This window comes from Dunckerocampus dactyliophorus, chromosome 11 (assembly GCF_027744805.1).
Source record: "Dunckerocampus dactyliophorus isolate RoL2022-P2 chromosome 11, RoL_Ddac_1.1, whole genome shotgun sequence".
NCBI lineage: Eukaryota > Metazoa > Chordata > Actinopteri > Syngnathiformes > Syngnathidae > Dunckerocampus > Dunckerocampus dactyliophorus.
Window position 1 is genome coordinate 4,383,330 of NC_072829.1, and position 17,818 is coordinate 4,401,147.

The 17,818-nt window shown below is 48.1% G+C and overlaps 1 protein-coding gene across 6 annotated transcripts in view; it reads right to left on the reverse strand.

Annotated features, from left to right (window-relative positions):
• Positions 1 to 14,798, reverse strand: part of ldb2a (LIM domain binding 2a) — a 99,840-nt gene extending 85,042 nt beyond the window's left edge. For 3 of the 6 annotated variants that reach the window (XM_054791077.1, XM_054791074.1, XM_054791072.1), the window contains exon 1: positions 14,442 to 14,798. In XM_054791077.1, coding sequence (XP_054647052.1) covers positions 14,442 to 14,573 — 132 coding nt within the window. In that variant the 5' untranslated portion in view covers positions 14,574 to 14,798. The remainder of the gene's footprint in view (positions 1 to 14,441) is intronic. The other 3 variants (XM_054791075.1, XM_054791073.1, XM_054791071.1) reach the window with 2 other exon arrangements.
• Between the last annotated feature and the right edge of the window lie 3,020 nt (positions 14,799 to 17,818).

The window sequence follows — 17,818 nt, forward strand, 5'->3', positions numbered from 1 at the left end:
ATAATGAGTACATTAAAATTGTATTATTATTATTATTAATTCTTTTTTTTTTTTTTTTTTTTTTTTTTTTTTTTTTTTTTTTTTTCCCCCTGTCCTGTCCAGCCTTTAAAGCAGATAGAATTGTATACCTAAATGCCGTCAAGTGCTCAACAGATTTACTCTGCCAGAGAGAAGTGTGATATACACTTCCCCTGTCATACAAAATTTATTCGACCTTGATGCTTGTTATAAAGCAAATTTGGAGCGCCCGGACCGGAGCAGGAGGGGACAGAGAAGAAGAGAAAAGGAGGGGGGGGGGGGGGGGGGCGAGAGGGGACAAAAACAAAAAAAAGAGAGACAAGAGACAAGGACAACAGCAGCAACAACAACAATTGTGACAGAACAACAGAAACATACCGAACGACATCAGCAAATAAATGTCCGTGACAACTATAAAGACGAACAAGGATAAAGGACAAATCAATATCAACAACCACAATGACAAAGCTGTCAATGACAATCAGACATAATAGCAGTCATGAAATGATGACCTATGACAGTGATCACAATGACAATACTGCATTGAAACAGTCGCACACAATAGCAGTCATGAAATGATGAATTATGATAGTGATCACCATGATAATACTGCATTGAAACAGTCACACATAACTGTAGTAATGAAATGATTATCCATGATAGTGAATAGAATCAAAGTTACTGTAATGCACATCATTGTAAAAAAAAAAAATACATATACACACATATATACATACATACACATACATAAATACACATATATATATATACATATATATATATATATATATATATATATATATATATACATATATATATACATACACATATATACCGCACATACACACATATATATATATATAGTCATACTGCTGAAATCACCGTCGCTGTAATTAAACCAACAACATAATAACACCCTGGATAACTCAGTGAGTAATGTGGGGAAGTACGTATGTACTGTGAGCGTGCATATGTACAGGTATCTCTGTATGTAAGGAAGACTTCATAAATATATAAAGGTGCAGGAATGTGTGGGCGTGTGATTGTCACTGAGAGTGCATGAAAGGAAAGGGGCCGCCTTCCACCTCCCAGAGAGCCCCGCCCCAAATAGCAAGGCCGGGCCCCGGCCGCCAGAAGGCCACCAGGCCCATAGGGGCAGGCAGCACAAAGATCAGTGCCCCAAGAGCCAGCCCAGAGAGCCCCCCCCCCCGGGAAGACCAGTAAGGGGCCGAAGAGAGGTAATCCCAGCCAAGGACAGGGCGCCAGCGGGCCGGAGGACTGCCAACCCCCGAGACCAGCGAGAGATCACACCCCACAAAGGCAGACGGGTACCGGGGGCCACAAACCGGCAGGCCCAGAGACGCCTCCACAGCCGGAAAGAAGCCCGCCCGCGCCGGAAGCGCCAATTCCCCCCCACCGCCACCCCCACCCCCAGGGAGCGGAGCCCGGCCCGCCCCGGGCCAACCCCCGCCCGACCCCCGACACAGGGCCGCCCCGCCAAGGGATGCAGGAGGCACACCCTCCACCCACCCGGCGGAGGCACGGGCGGCAGAGATGTATCGCCCAGCACCTGACCCCACGGAGCAAACCCCTGTATGCCCCCCCCCCCCCAAATAAATAACTAAAATAAATAAATAAATAAAAATACACACACGCACGCACATACACACTCCTACGCACCCACACACACGCACATAAACACTCCTACGCACAAACACACCCCTATGCGCACGCTCATACACACTCTTACTTACTCAAGCGCGCACACACACACACACACACACACACACACACACACACACACACACACACACAGTGGTCGACTGCCCGACACCCGGAAGCCCCACCCTATCCCCCGTTGGTAACCCAAGGAGCAGCGGAGCCGGGGACCCCGGGGTCCCAGACATACGATTCAGAACCCAGGGGCGGAGAGCGCAGACCGCCGGGGAGCAGGAAGACACCCGGCCACACCCCCCCAGCGGTAGGACGCCGCCAGCGAGGCAGACAGGGGAGTCAGCGAGGAGGAGAGCGGGAAACCGAGCAGGCAGGCGGGAAAACGGGCGAGCAGCCAGGCGAACCACCACACAGCGCCAACCGAGACCCGCGGGCCAGCAAACCCCGAAGAGAGAGCGGGAGCACCACACCCCAAGCCGCAGGGAGGCCAAGCACCAGCGCCGAGAAGGCGAGACCAGCAGCCGACCAGCCGACGGCCCCCACATACCACCAGAAGCCAGACCAGCCACATGCCACCAGAGCCGACAGCGCACCACCCGCGCACCGGAGCCCCACCCCCGACAAGCCCACAGACAGACCGGGGGAGGCGAAGACACAGACAGCGGCCCGGCAGCGCACAAAGCGCAACGGCGACAGACGCCCAAGCGCCCGGCAGAGCACGACCCCCCCCAGCGAGCCCGGCCCCAGGGCACCCGCCCCCCCACCCCCACCCCGCCACCCAGGCCCACAGTACCCGCAAGCATGACCAAGCCCCAACCCACCAGCTGGCCCGGCGCCCCAGCAGCCGCCACAGCGCAGCAACCACCGGCCGCCGCGACAGCACACGGGCCACCCGAAGCACCAGCACCGCCCCCCGGAGACCGCCGAACCCGCCCCAAGAGCGCAGAGGCGCCCGCGGCACGTGTCAGTCCAGGGGGGGCACCGCAAGCCGCCCCCCCCGGCGCAAGCCCCGGCATCAACAGGCCCCAGAGGGCCACCCCAGGGAAGGGCAGGCGAACCAGACAAGGGCACCCCACAGGCCAGGCCGCCCCGGGCGAGCCACCGCGACGGCCAGGCCCCCGGCCACACCGCCGACCCTGGCGGGCAGACGCCGAGGTGCACGAGGCACCCCAATCCAGCCCGCCCCACCCGTGTATGTGATAAGGTGTGATAGTGTCTATGATGCAATTAAAAAAAATAAATAAATAAATAAAATAAAATAAAAGAGGATGGTGTATCTGTGTGCATGTATATGGAGTGTATGTGGATGATAGCTAATGATGCAATTAAAATCGGGGGACAGCTGCCGCTCGGAGGGCCCCTCACCTGGCCAGCCCCCCCAAACCCTAAGTGTCTACTCTGCGATTAAAATTGGGGGGCAACAGGTCAGTGGCACAGCAGGAGCAAAGGAGCCCCGCAAGGCAGCTCCCCTCCCCAATCACGCCCGACCGTAGGCCACCCCCCAATGTCCTATATATATGTGAGGTGGTGCAGTGGCACAGGAAGGACGGGGGCCCCACACCCCAACGCCGCCCAAACCGAGCAGGGGGGGGACCAAGGACACATGACCGACCGGCCGCCCACCACAGCCCAGGCTCGGGCGTGCCGCAGGACACACCACAGGCCCTACCCGGCCCGCCAGGATGCCCAGTCCGGCCCACCCAACCCCCCAGAGGCGATACCCCCAGTGCCCCCCAACACCGGAGCCCCACCGGAGGTAGCGTTCACAGCGCCACCCCCAAACCGCCAAACACCACGGACAAGCCACACGCCCCCAAGGCAGATCCGACCGCCACCAGGACAGCGGGAGCCGCGCCCACGCGCCCCCAGCATACCACCACGGCCGGCAAGGGAGCAACACCACGACGACCACAAGAGCACCGGACCCCACATAGAGCGGAGCACGGCCGCACCCACGAAGCACGCAGGCCAGAGGCGCCAGGGAGGGACAGAGAAGCAAGCACCGCACGACCGGGCCCGCGAGAGGAGCGGCCCCCGCCCGGCGCCCAAGCAGATGCCCCCGCCCGCCCCGCCCACCGCCACGCCACAGACCGGCCACCGCCCCACCCCCCGCCCATCCACCAACACGCCAAGGGGGAAACCCCGGAGGGAGGGAGACAACCGCCGGCCCGGAAGCAAGGACCAGCCTGACACCAGCAGGCAGCAGGGACCGCCCGCCAGCCCCCCGCCAGCCCGACCCCCAAGCCCCCGGCCAAAGCCACCCCCCGACCGCCCCACCCCGGAGCAAGCATCCTCCCGCCGATCCCGGGAAGCACCACGCAGATGGACACCACGCCGCCCGCCCCACCGCGCAACCCGCCCACGGCCCCCACACGCCCCACCCACCGAGCCACAGCGGCCCCGTCCCTGAGGGGAGAAAGCAAGGGATCCCCCCCACCCCAGCACCACGCACCCCCCACCCCGAGCCCAAACCGCACATCCGCGACCCCCACCTCCGCGCCCCCCGTCACCCGGGGGACAGCCACAGGCGCCGGAGGATAACAGGCAGCTCCCACCTATCACACATACACCACACACATAAATCAGCGAAATAAAATAAAATAAAATAATTTAAAAAAAAAATAAAATAAAAATAAATAAATAAAAAGGGGCAACCCAAACCACCCTCCCACCCAGGGGAGATGGCTCCGCGGGGGCAGCTGGGCTCAGGCACCCGCGCCCCCATCAGGGGGAGAGGCCGGCCCCCACACCCCACACCGGACGGCCCCACGCGGCAGCCGAGCAGGAGGGCCCAGGGCAGTCCCCGCCCCACCCCCAGAGGCAAAGGAGGCGAGGGAGAGCCAGCGCCACCAGCCGCACACGGGCCCCCCCAGCAGCAGTAGGCGCCCGGCACCAGCAGGATGCAGCACCCCATCCACCCACCACCCCGGAGGCCAACCAACGCCGCCCCCTGGGCGACCCCCCCGACCCCGCCCCCGCCCCATCACCCAACCCGGACCCCTCCCCACCCCCACCCACCAGCCCCCCCAGGCAGGCAGCCCAGCAAAGAAGACCCGGGACACCAAGCCCGCCACCGCCCGCCCCCGAGGTACCAGGCCCACCCAGCGACCAGGACCACACCCCACGCCAGATGAACGAGACCCCCAGGGGCAGAGACAGATGCCCTCACCCCCCTGAGAGTCAGGTCAGGGAATTAATTATTGGTGCCCATATAGACTGAAATTCTGACATTTGTTCTTTAGATTCAGCAGACATTCTCTCCATAGCTATATGATCTAACAAAAGATTTTTGTAAAGAGCTATGTTCAGTTTCTTCCTTGATTTCCAATTGATGAGAATGGTTTTCTTGGCGATGCTTAATGCAGTGATGAGAAGCTGTGTTTGATTTGTTTCTACATCAATTGTGGAGAGATCGCCCAGCAGGCATAGTAAAGGAGAGGTAGGAATGGAGAACCCAAGTGCCAAAGATAGGTACTCACACACTCCGTGCCAAAAATTTTTAATGGGAGCACAGGTCCACATGGAGTGTAAGTAGTCATCTATTCTATGGTCTGAGCAGTGTGTACAGATGTTAGAGTCAGTTAAGCCCATTCTAAACATTCTATGTCCTGTGTAGTGTACTCTATGAAGGATTTTAAACTGAATCAGCTGTAGGTTGGGATTATTGATTAACCGGGAAGCATTAAGACATATTTGCTTCCAAAATTCAGGGTCACAGCTTGTAGATAAATCTGAGCTCCATTTGGAGATTGGTACTCCAATTGTGTTGTCATTTTTTGAAAGTAGAATATATAATTTAGATAATGTTTTAGGGGCAGATATTTTTAAAAATTGGTCAATAGTGGTATTGCTTTCCCATGATATGGTCCTGAAACTTGCTTTAATTATGGATTTAATTTGTATGTATTCAAGAAATTTGTTATGATTTATTCCATACTGTGTAACAAGGTCGTTAAATGAGATAAAGTTGTTTCCTATAATTATATTTTTCATACAACTTATTCCTTTTTCGTGCCATGTTGGGAAATTTAATGGTTTCTTTTTAAGCAAGATGTCAGGATTATTCCAAACGGGAGTGTATTGGCAAGGAGTGAGCGAGAATTTTGTTATTTTTAAAAATTCCCACCAAGCTGTCAGAGTGTTGCTTATATTTATACTTTTAAAACAATTATTTTTTCGGAGGATTTGGCTAATGAAGGGCAGGTTACAAATTGGGATTTCGTGGCTAAGTGATTGTTCTATGTCTAGCCATAAATAATCCAATGGGTTAGGGTTGATCCATTTTATATATATTAATTCTAATAAAAGGCTACGGATGTTGGAACAAAAAAAGGGACTGATAAATACAGGGAAGAATTAGGTCACATTTCTGAGGGCGAGAAAATCAAATAGAAGACAGTAAAAATGCTGAGTATTGTTGTGGTATTATTACGTAGAGCATTATTTGTGTTATTTGTGCAGGCGGCATGTTTTATTCAGGTCATGTCATTATGTTTGGCCAAGGTTATCTTCAGTTGTATTGACATTTCTTGGTGTTTACATGTCATTCTGCACACTGTTCCTATTTTTCAGACTTTTCTTGCTGTGATTTGGGATCTTTATGTAGCCAGAAAGACACTTTTGACCTTTGCCACCCCACCCATAGGAACATATGCTAACCTCTAGTCAGTGCTGATTGTGCAGCCTGCAGGGGCTTGAGGTGAAAGGTCATCCTATCCAGTCACTGAAGGAAGTGCAGTCCATGGTGGACATGGTCAATATTTCCATAAAACGACTTTAAGACTTCCTCTTTATGCAGATTATCTCTCAGGGACATTTAGCGAGACTTCACCTTAATCCTCGTGTGTAGCTTCCCGCGCGGCGCCAACTTGACCTCGGCTTTGTAAGCCTATTGGTGTCAATGTGAGGCGTGGGTGGGGTGACAGGACGGGGGGATTGGGCCATAATCAACACTCTGCTACTTCCTCGCGGTCAGGTGTGTTTGAATGTGGAGTAATGAGCGCAGGACGGGGACGTCCAATAAACGCCGCTGCCAGTCTGTGTCCAGTGAGGAAGAGTGCGACCATTAGCGGCTCAGTCACCAGGTGTCGTAACAGCGCCCCCTCCCTATGAAAGCTTTTGTTTTCCTTGCCTTGCTGCTTATGTTTCACTAAGAGTGTTACTGTGCCTCAGCTGCATATTAACGTCCTCTATGCTAATGGCCTCACGGCGGCGAGGTCGAAGCAAGCTCCTCCTCTGCATGCTAATCCACCCGCCTCATTTGCATACGCTTAAGTGTCAAATTCACCCGCAAATCATTCCAGCCGCCTCCTGAGCGGCCAGCGGGGGGGAGAAGGGGGAGAGAAACAACGCTCATCAAATCCACATCAGAGCCCGTTCAGATTGGCGGGTCACGGCGGGGTCGCGCGGTCTAAAAGGACGGTAATGGGATAGCGGCCGGCAGGTAATAAGACTGAATGGAGGCTGTAATAAGGCGGCGGCAGAAACACGGCCCAGAGTTGTCACGGGGGCCGCGTGTGTTTAAGCGGCGCCGTGGTGGTGGGGGTGAAAGGTCTCCGCCGACACTTTGGCTTTTGGTCCTCCTTGTTTCCGTGTGAGATTCTCCGGGTGTCGGGAAGACGAGGCGGAACACATTCCTCTTACGACATGAGGAAATTTCCTCCACCTGGCGCCCTTTTGTTTGTTTGTTTGTTTGGCTGTGTTTCGTTTGATTCCAGTTAAAAGCATGGTCGTAGATGACCACAACGTACCCCCCCGGACATCCTATACATCAAAGGTACCCCAACTTTTTCCAATGAGGTTTGCATACAGAAAAACTAAAAGATGTGTGGCCCAGTTAAGCATTTAAGATGCTAATAGCCATCCAATGTACAGCAGGTTAGCATATGCTACGCTAGCTGAACAAAAAGTCAACATCTTAGCTTTGTGTTACAATGCAACAAAGCAAATTCGCATACAAATTCAACTTTAGAACATTCCGAGGGCTTTTTTTTTTTTTTTTTTTAAAGTGAGCTGCAGGCTGAAAATGGCCCCCGGGCTGCACTTGGGACACCCCTGCTGCACATGTACAGTATTCATGTGACTCCTCACACTCACCAATCAGCACCAACGTACTGCATATTCACCACATAGGTTCTTGGGTTTCACACCTTTTCACAGTTCAAAGCTTCAAAGGTCTAGCTGGAAGGTCAACACTGATGTCAAGCATCAAACACACAAAACAATAATAAGACATTTTTAGCAAGGTCGAAAATATTTTTGCAACAAAACAAAGCAAGTCACATGTCAAATTGAAGCCCCTGATGGGGGCTTTCCATATATGCCAATTTACGTGTGCATAAAAGAGGTGGCGATTGTCTGTGACTTGCTCGAGGTCCAAGTTCACCAGTAGCAAGGTGAAAAATCCATTTGCCGCAAAGCATATTGAGTCATACGTCAAATTACAGCCCCTGGTGAGGGCTTTCCGCATATGCCAATATTTTGTTAATACCAGGGATGCTCCGATCTGAGTAGCGATCACAGAGATGAACTGTAAATTTTTCACTTTATTTACAGTATGATGAGTGCTATTAGCCAAGGTTGCCGTATAAGGGGGAAGAGTTGGGACAATTTCAATTCCAGGCGGCCCAAACAATAATATTATTAACTCATTCAATAGCAAAGACGTATTTTTTTTTTAACCCGAACACTCGCTCCCAAAGACGTATTTATACGTCTTTTGACGTAAAGACGTACTTATTCGTCTTTTGCATTTTTTTGTGCGAGAGGCAAAACAAGGCGATGACGCGAGTGCACAATAAAAGAGGTCAGCTTTCATGCAGTTTTAAGCCTTAAAAACGGCCACAAGGTGACAGAAGTGCTTTTGATAAGAGCTCAGCATGGACCTTTAGCATGTATTAACGCGCTCGATAGCAAGGAGGACATTTTAATGCATGCACATGCACGCACGCATGCGCAACACACGCGTGCACACACTCAGTTTCGTTCCAAATGTGAAAACTGTAAACAGTTCAGAAAGTTATGAAATGTATCTTTTCACAAAAAGCTGTTTTTCTCCCTTTTCTAGTTGGGAACTGATATTTTCCTGAAACTTACCTACGTTCTACTGCTGATTACTAAAGAACGGAAAAAGGTAGAAACTAACTTTTTTTTCTGATGAAAGACGAGAGAACACAATATTCCATGTGCCTTAAAAGATCAGTCAAAATCGTCTGAAGGGGTTGTCTTTTGAATAATGGCTGGGATTGAATGAGTTAAAAAAACATTTTTAAAAATTCCCATGAGGCCCAGAATTCCTGGTTGCACCTCTACTATCAGCTGAAAAATGGAACCATAAAATCACCTTCATTTAGACAAAACTTGACTTACACTGGTGAAACTTACAGACTTAACTTACTTGTTCAGTTAAACTTACTTACACGCCTTCTTTAAGGGGACTTCAGATGTGAGAGTACACAGTTTCATGGCGCTCTATCACGACTTCCAGCAGCACTGAGAGAGGCTGGTCATCTCGTCCGATGAATTCAATTATTTTCTGGTTATTTGCTTTCGACTCGCGGCTGTCTAGCACATACGGGCCAGTCTTCAGCGCTTTGGGTACATTAGCTGCTGACTGACTGACGATCACATCGTGAGCCTCAAAAACTCAGCATGCTCTGTCAAGTGTTTGTTCTTCCAATGCCGTATTAAATTAAAGCTCGGTGGTATCCCTGGTTAATACACACTAATGTGGTGTAGTAAGCCAAAAGTGCTTTCTTTGACAAAGATACTTGACGTGTGTTTGCTGATGCAGGTTTTGCATTTCTTTCCCCCACGGTGGATGTCTACGCTAAAAAAAAACCCAAAAAACAAGGAATAAAGAATTTACATGTGCATACGTGTGCATATAGGAGGTGGCGATTGTCTGTGACTTTAAGGCGATCGCTCGAGGTCATAGTTCACCAGCAAGGTGAACAATCAATCTGCAGCAAAGCATCTGTCAAATTAAAGGGCTCGATGGAGGCTTTCTAGTTATGCAAATATATTGTCAATGTACATTGTTATGACGGAATGAATCTAAAGCAGGTCGCTTTGGAAAGATACTCGATGAGTGTTTGCTGCCAGGTTTTGCATTTGTTTCCACCATAGTTATTATTATTATTATTATTATATTATTTCTTGGTACGAGCAAATGCAGGATCCTTTTTTTGCATATTAAAAAGCTTCCAATTGGTGGTTTTATCAACCTGACCAGATGTTTGTCATGTCATTGGGAGAGAGAAGCAGCAAGCAGCAACTCCCTGTACTTCCTTACAGGCACTGATGAAGGCGTTGAAAGTGAAATGCAAAAAAAAAAAAAAAAGACACGAGGTTGCCAAAGAAACTGCACGAAGCTTCCGCGATGTCACCGATAGGCGACCGTCCTCTCGGTGGTAAAGCGACTCTCCTCCAAATGTCAAGTCCTTGAGTGTGAGCGGCAGCCGAGCGCGTTGAATAAGACGCGCGCTCATGAATAAGACAAATGGGAGGGTTGGGGTGACTTCTATCGACTTTCATACAAGGTGGCGCTGTGCTGACGTCGGTCACCTTCTCTTGTTAAGACCACGGACCACATCAGAGCTTCTTTGTTTCTTAGCCATTTATATTGCACGAAAGCACACAATATGAGTCAAAATGAATATTGTTATAAATATAAAGATAATATTTAAACAGCTTCAAAAACATGAAAAAGTCATGTAATGTACTACAATAAGTAATTTAATAAGAAAGCCTACAAGCATCAAATTTAATGTTTCAATAAAAGTAATATTAAATAAAAGTAATCAGCCACAAAAAGCTGTGTTTATCAAATTTGATACTTTTGCCCTGTGTTTAATTTTAGCTTTGTATTTGCAGGTACGATCAATGAACAGAACCGCCCCCCATCTTGCAATACCACCTAGCGCCACAGGAGGCATTAACGAGTCAAAAGGACTCTACTCAGGACACACATGGACTGCAAAAATGAGCTGCATCAATTAAATATTTAATAGATTGCAGGGTGAACTACCCAATTAATCAACTGCTCTTGTGGTAATTGTTGGTCAATTTGAGTAATTACAAAAAAAAAAGAACGGTTGAGTTCCAGCCTCGTTAAGGTCAGTACTTCCGTGAACAGTAATATTTGGGTCATGGCGTTCAGAAAATGACAGCTTGCTAACAACATAGGTCCACTCCATCGCCACTGCAAAATGTAATCTTGAATATACACTAATCCCTCATTTATCACGTTAATTGGCTCCAGACCCGACCATGATAAGTGAATTTCCACAAAGCAGGAGTTATTTATAAAAGGAATATTTTCGTAGTTTGCGCATAGAAGGCCTGCTTACGACCTTCTAAATACCGTTTAAGCAAAATAACATCACTATATGCCTCGTATTACCCAATATAGTAGACATAATGGCAGGAAATAAGTCCTTTACGACAAAAATAAGACATAATTTCCATATAATTTCTCCCCATGTTAGCTTTGGGAGAGTTCCTTTTGCTGTTGCTTCCTGCGGTGGTTATTGTCTCATCAGTGTAACATTACTGACACCTAGTGACCAGTGTAGTATACTACATGTCAAATATTTGAATGAGTCTTCCGAATGCCTTATATATGTATTTGACTTCAGTTTCAGTTAGTCATTTTTATGCTTGAAAATGCTTAAGTTAGGCCAGATATTTGTAAATGTTTCTTCAATATGCATATTTGTGACAACTAAAGGGCGATGTTCAAGCACAAAACAGCACGAATTATTCATATATTCTGGAAAAAACATGAAAAGCCACATGACGGCGAGATATTTCTGGCGGTGGGATGCAGGGGTAGATGATGTGATTGTCTCATTTGCACAACTGGCCATGAGTGTATGTGATTTTATGTTAAAGTCTCCTAAAGTGTCCAATAAGACCAGAAAAAGTCAATCAATAAGGTCAGTGGTCACTTTTTTTGGGAAAACAGAATCTAAAAGGAATTTTTATTATTTGCTAAATATATCGTGAAAGTTGCTCAGTTAGCAACACTGTGCCATCCGGCTACGACTTCTTATTCTCTGGCAGACCAGGTGCGTATGAGGAGTGTTAGCCTAAACATACTCGGGAACGAAGCCCGAGGGGGTCTCTGTTCTGCACATTGGTGTCACACAAAACATTGTTCGGCATGTATTTTTCATATCCACACCAACCGTCCTGCATTTTTGCTGTACAGCCTTCCTCTGTGCTGCCTTGACTGATGAGCGGTGACTCCCATAGCGCAGAAGTAGCCAGGCTAGGTTAGGTGCTGAACTAGATCGGTGAACTTTACTGATGACATTGGGAAGTGGTAGTGACCGAAAGGACAAGATCGCAAGTTTCCTCCGTAGGGTGGCTGGACTCTCCCTTAGAGATAAGGTCAGAAGCGTCATCCAGGAGAAACTCAGACTCACTCGCTGCTCCTCCGCAGGGAGGTGTTCAGGAGGAGGCCTCAGGGGAAGACCCAGGACACGCTAGAGAGACTATGTCTCTCAACTGACCTGGGAATGCCTCGGGATCCGCTGCTAGGAGCTGGACGAAGTAGCCGGGGAGAGGGTTCTATGCTTAGGCTGCTGCCCCCACGACCCGAATTAGGTTAGGAAATGTAGCGCAGCACAGAAATTTCACAGAAAACTACAACGCGGCAGCGCGCTCGACTGTGAAAGCTCCAAACTGCACTGGAGTCTGTGAGCACCTTTAAGACACAGAGCTAGGACGCCATCTACTGTACGGACGTGGAACGACAAGCTACATTCACAGCCAGTTCCATTGTAATGTGTTTATGAGCGAGGGCAAAAAGCTGCAACGTATGGGGAAACATTGCATGCTTTTTATCAGCTCTCTCTCTCAAACCCTTGCATAAAGTCATAACAGGATGGCACATAATATTGTTAAAAACAAGACTTACTCATGGATGGAGAATATGAGGAGGTTTTTGCTTTGGAACACACTGTGGACCTGACCCTGCACCTATTCTGACACATGGGGAGGGGTGGCATGGGGTGGAATGGGGGGGGGGTCAGTTTTAACCTTGAGCCTGGCCGAGGGGTGACGCGTGGATGAAAGAAGCAGCCTGAGGAAACCTTCAGCGTGCATCATCATTGCAGCTCACCTTGCCTTGCAGGAGTAAACCTCCACAATAAGGGTCCAGCTTTGACTGACACTGTCAGGCCTGTTCATTTAACAGTACAGTTGCACTGCGTTATACTGAGAGTCGGTCCTAATATTTAGGTTGACTAATTCAGCCAAATGAGAGGGGTCAACATGTTACAAACACATCTCAGCCATCATATTCTTACACGAGCATTGTGTTCTTTGTAAGTCTTACAATTTGTGATACAACTCTTGTGTTGGATTGTGCAGGTTTGTGTGTGTGTTGCATGTTTTATGGCATTTTATGCCCCTGTGTGTGCGTGAGCGTGTGCGCGAGCCGGGTTTGTATGGTACAGGAGTCGAGGTCTAGCGGGGGCTCGGACCGCTCCCATGAATAATGCATCACGCAGACTCTCAGCAACGCAGCCTCGCTCCGCTTTAAGTTCCTCTTAAGGAAAAGTCACCATCTGCAAGCTTGCTGCTGCCGCTGCAATAACTCAACACTGAATTTGCAAATGAAAAAAAAAAACGATATCCAGGCAACATATACACACCAAAAGAACCTGCATTGTTAAAAAATATCCCATAATTACGACATACATACGACATACTACAGGGGTCACCAACGTTTTTCCTTGTGAGAGCTACTTTTACCAAATAAAAATGGCCAAGAGCTACTCATTTTTGTAACATTTATTTTCAGAGCTAATTTTAAACCCAAGCAAAGCGAATATGCTTGTTTCACCAGAACATTAACAAAATGCTGGTGTCCACAACTCACATTTTGTATTTCAGAATGCATTTCTTTCTACTGTTCTTTCATTATTAACTGAAAACCTGAATGAAAAGCAGGCTTGCGGGCACCTCATGTGGTCGTGGGGGGCTACCTGGTGCCCGCGGCCACCACGTTGGTGACCCCTGCTTTAGTCAGTAAAGTAGTTTGGCTTTTTGGCAGTTTTACTTGAATGTTTGTGAATTAAATATCCTTTTGTTTTCGTCAGAACAAGGCCAAACATTTTACAGACAAGATTTAAGGGAATAACAAGTTAAAGTGATATAGAATATAATCCATAGCTGTAGTAAAGACAGAAAAGGATGCATTCCAAACGATACCCGTTAAATTCACAATCTAGTGGCCATATGTCAGGAAACTGTATGAATAAATAAACTAATAGGATCATTGAGGGGGTGGGTCAAAGGCCACCCCACTTAAGTGCAAGCAAGTGTGAAGGGAAAGTCCTCCCGTGACGCTTAAGTATTGTATTTGGTTTCAAACTGCTCCAATAAAACATGGAGTTACGTAAATGCATGCATGATGAAAAATATAAAAACATACGCACATTGTTTAAAAACAACACGTGACTGCAGTCAAAGTCCAAACTAAATCTAATAAGTGTCATTTCACCTGACTGGTTCAGGTGAGCCAACTAACGAAGCCAACTAATTGTGCACCTGAACGCATCATCTTCCTTCAACACCTTCGTGCCATGCTTCCATATTCGTGCACCAGCAGCAGAAGCCCCACTTTCACTTTCAGCAACATCCACTACCACGGTACCCGTCTCCCCCCGCCCGGAGCTCCACAGCAGCACAGGACCGGAGCAGGGAGCTCCTCTGCCGGGCTGCTGTGCTCCACTCACCTCGGTGCGCGTCTGCAGGCGCTTGTTCATCTCGTAGATCCGGTACTCGGGCTGGACCATGTAGGGCGAGTGTCTCCTGTAGAAGGGTCCGAAAGGGGACGAGTAGAACGGGTCGTGGTTGGGGTTGGACATGGTGGCGGGCTGGCTGGGTGACGGGGCTGGCCGGACGGACGGCGAATTGGGGGGGGAGCGGGCGGCGCGATCTCAGCACGCAGCGCAGGACACGCACATGGAGGCGCGGGCGCTCCTCTGCAGGGACCCCCGGCGGTTAGCAGCCGCGGTCGAGGAGGCTGAGCTGCACTCTGCAACTTGGCCTGCCTAGTTGGCTGCTACAGCGAGGAAGAGGAGGAGGAAGACGAGGGAGGGAGGGAGGAAAGCGAGGGAGGTGGGGGTGCAGATGTGGTGGTGCTGGAGGGAGGGAGGGAGGGGTTCGCGTTTCCTGCTCCCTCTTCGAAGATCCCCCTGCCCTCTTGAGTTTTTTGCACTCTTGCAAAGTTCAAGTATACACGGCAGCCGGCAACGTGTGATGACGTCATGTCCCATGGCCATTTCATTAGGTACACCGGACCCAACACAAGAGCTGTGAACAAAGATGACAATGCTTGGGCAGTCACGTGAGAGGGTCAAAATATTAGAACCAGCTCCTCTGAAGATGCAGTGGAGTTGTTCACCACCTGCAAGTACTATAGCACAATAATACACACGCTGCTAAATTAATGGCTCTAGTAGTTTTTTGCAGAAAAAACAACAATATTCTGACATAAAATATCCACCTATCATGTTTAAAGCAGTACAGTAGATCCGCGAGTAATTGATCAAAATTTTAAAATGTCCTCCTGCCAGCTTGACATTGGTGTTCTCCTCCGATTTCGGATCAAGATTTGCACTAAACGTGACTGTTGTTCTTATTAGATTAGATTCAGGTCCGTGGAACCCTCACCTCCTTTCTTCAGTTGCCATGAGTCGCAACACAATTCAGGTTTAAGCCCTAAATATGCCTCACACACTTATTAAACGCAGTTAAGTATAAAATGCATAGGTACTCACCACTAATGATCAGATAAACCATGAACAGATCGGAGTGTACAGACAAGTTTCACTTTTGTGAAAGGATTGCTGAGCAAAGTGCGAAAGAACATAACATGCACTCATTTTATCTGCAAACTGAGAAAGGTTCTTGCATTTTATGGTCAGTGAAGGCATCAGCTGCTACCAGATTTCAACACACAGTACACTCCTGATCAAAATGTTAAATGTTAAAGGGATAGTTGGGATTTTTTGACATGAAGCTGTATGACATCCCCATCAGCAGTGGACTACTTACCCCCCCAGTTGGTCCCGCAAGTCCAGTTCTGGTTGGATTTCCGTGAGGAGGAACATAGTTCTGATTCATTGCTGGGGTCATTTAAGTAGTTTGGCTTCTCAAAACAATATGCGTTCAAAACAGTAATATATTTGCATCATGAAAATGCCTCTTAAAAAAAATCAGACCTCACAAATCGCTCGGCTTTATATTTGTCTCCCGCCGTGTCCCTGCGTGCTGTCGCCTCTCCATTCGTGTGCATATGATGAAGACGCTCGCATCTTCATCTGCGTCGGAGCGCCGCTGCCATCTTGTTTACGTGTGTTCCACAGCGGAAGAAAATGCAAGCATCTTCATCACATAGCGGGAGACAAATATAACGCAGAGCGATCTGTGAGGTCTGATTTTTTTGAGGAGGCATTTTTATGATAAAATTGTATTACTCTTTTGAACGCATATTGTTTTGAGAAGCCAAACCAAACCAAATGACCCAGCAAATAAGCAGGATTACGTTCCTCGTCACAGAAATCCAACCAGAACTGGACTCACAGGACCAGATGGGGGTGTAAGTCACTGTTGAAATACTCCACTGCTGATGGGGATGTCATACAACTTCATGTCAAAAAATCTCAACTACCCCTTTAAGACCAGTTGAACAATTGCAAGAATTTACATGTTGCACTTTTGGACCATAAAGAGGGCCTAAGCAGAGCTTCAAAATACAAAAAGAAGAAATGGGAGTGAGACAAAACAAATTATGAGTAAGTAATTTATTGCAAACAATCATTAAAGTGAAATAGGCTGTTCATCAGCTGATCAAAATTTTAAACCATCGTTCAAGAAAACCCTGAAACCCCCATAAAATATAAATAAAATGTTCAAACCATTCTTGTTAATCACCTCAAAAATGGGTTTGAGCATGCTTGATGCCAGTGTTTCCAGGAGGCTAGTGGGAATGCTTCTCCAGGTGGCGAAGATGGCTTCATGGAGAGCATCCACTGTCTGGAATTGATGTCCATTTTTGTAAACATCCATCCCCAATTGCTCTCCATTGGATTTAGATCAGGGGAACATTCAGGATGGTCCAAAAGAGTGAGCTTATTCCTCTTTGTCAAGCGGGCATTGTGAAGTGCAGCGTTGTCCTGTTGAAAAAGCCAGTCATTACCACACAGATGAGGGCCTTCAGTCATGAGGGATGCCCCCTGCAACATCTCCCCATAGCCAGATGCTGTTTGACACCCCTGCACAATCTGAAGCTCCATGTTCTATTGAAGAAAAAAGCACCCCAGATGATTATGGCGCCCCCTCCACTGTGTCATGTGGAAAACATCTCAGGTGGGATCTCTTTGCCAGTAACATTGGAAGCCATCAGGACCGTCAAGGTTACATTTTTTTCTCATCAGAGAATAAAACTTTCTTCCCCCTTTCAATGTCCCATGTTTGGTGCTCTTTGTGGCGAGGCCTTTTTGTTCTTAAAAGCCTTCTCTCGCAGATGCAGTCTGATGGTTATTGGACTGTACTCGGCACCAGTAACAACCTTCATTTGTGCTGAGGATGGTCCCGTGTCGTGACAGACAGCCAATGGGATACTCGGGTCAGGGCCCGTGACGTTTTTGCGGGTCTGCCACTTGACTTTTTTGTTCCATAACCCTCAGGATGTTTGAAGAAGTTTCAAATGACTGTTTTACTGCGTCCAACATCAGCAGCAATGTTGCGCTGCGAGAGGCCTTGCTTATGCAGCTCAACAATCCCACAGCATTCAAACAGAGAAAGCTTTTTTGCCTTTGCCATCAAGAGATCATGACAGTGTGAATACATGACAGAAAATGACATCCAATCCACATTTTTTCCAAGATTTTGTCTTTTAAAGGCTGACATCTTAAACTTTTGATCCGCTGATGAACAGCCTATTTCACTTGAATGCTTGTTTGCAATAAATTGCTGAGTCAAAAACATTTTAGTCTCACTCCCATTTCTTCTTTTTGCAGTTTGAACCTGAATCTTAGAACCTCATTGAGATCCAACAGTGCAAAATGGAAATTCTTGCAGTTTTCCAACTGGTCTTAAAATCTTG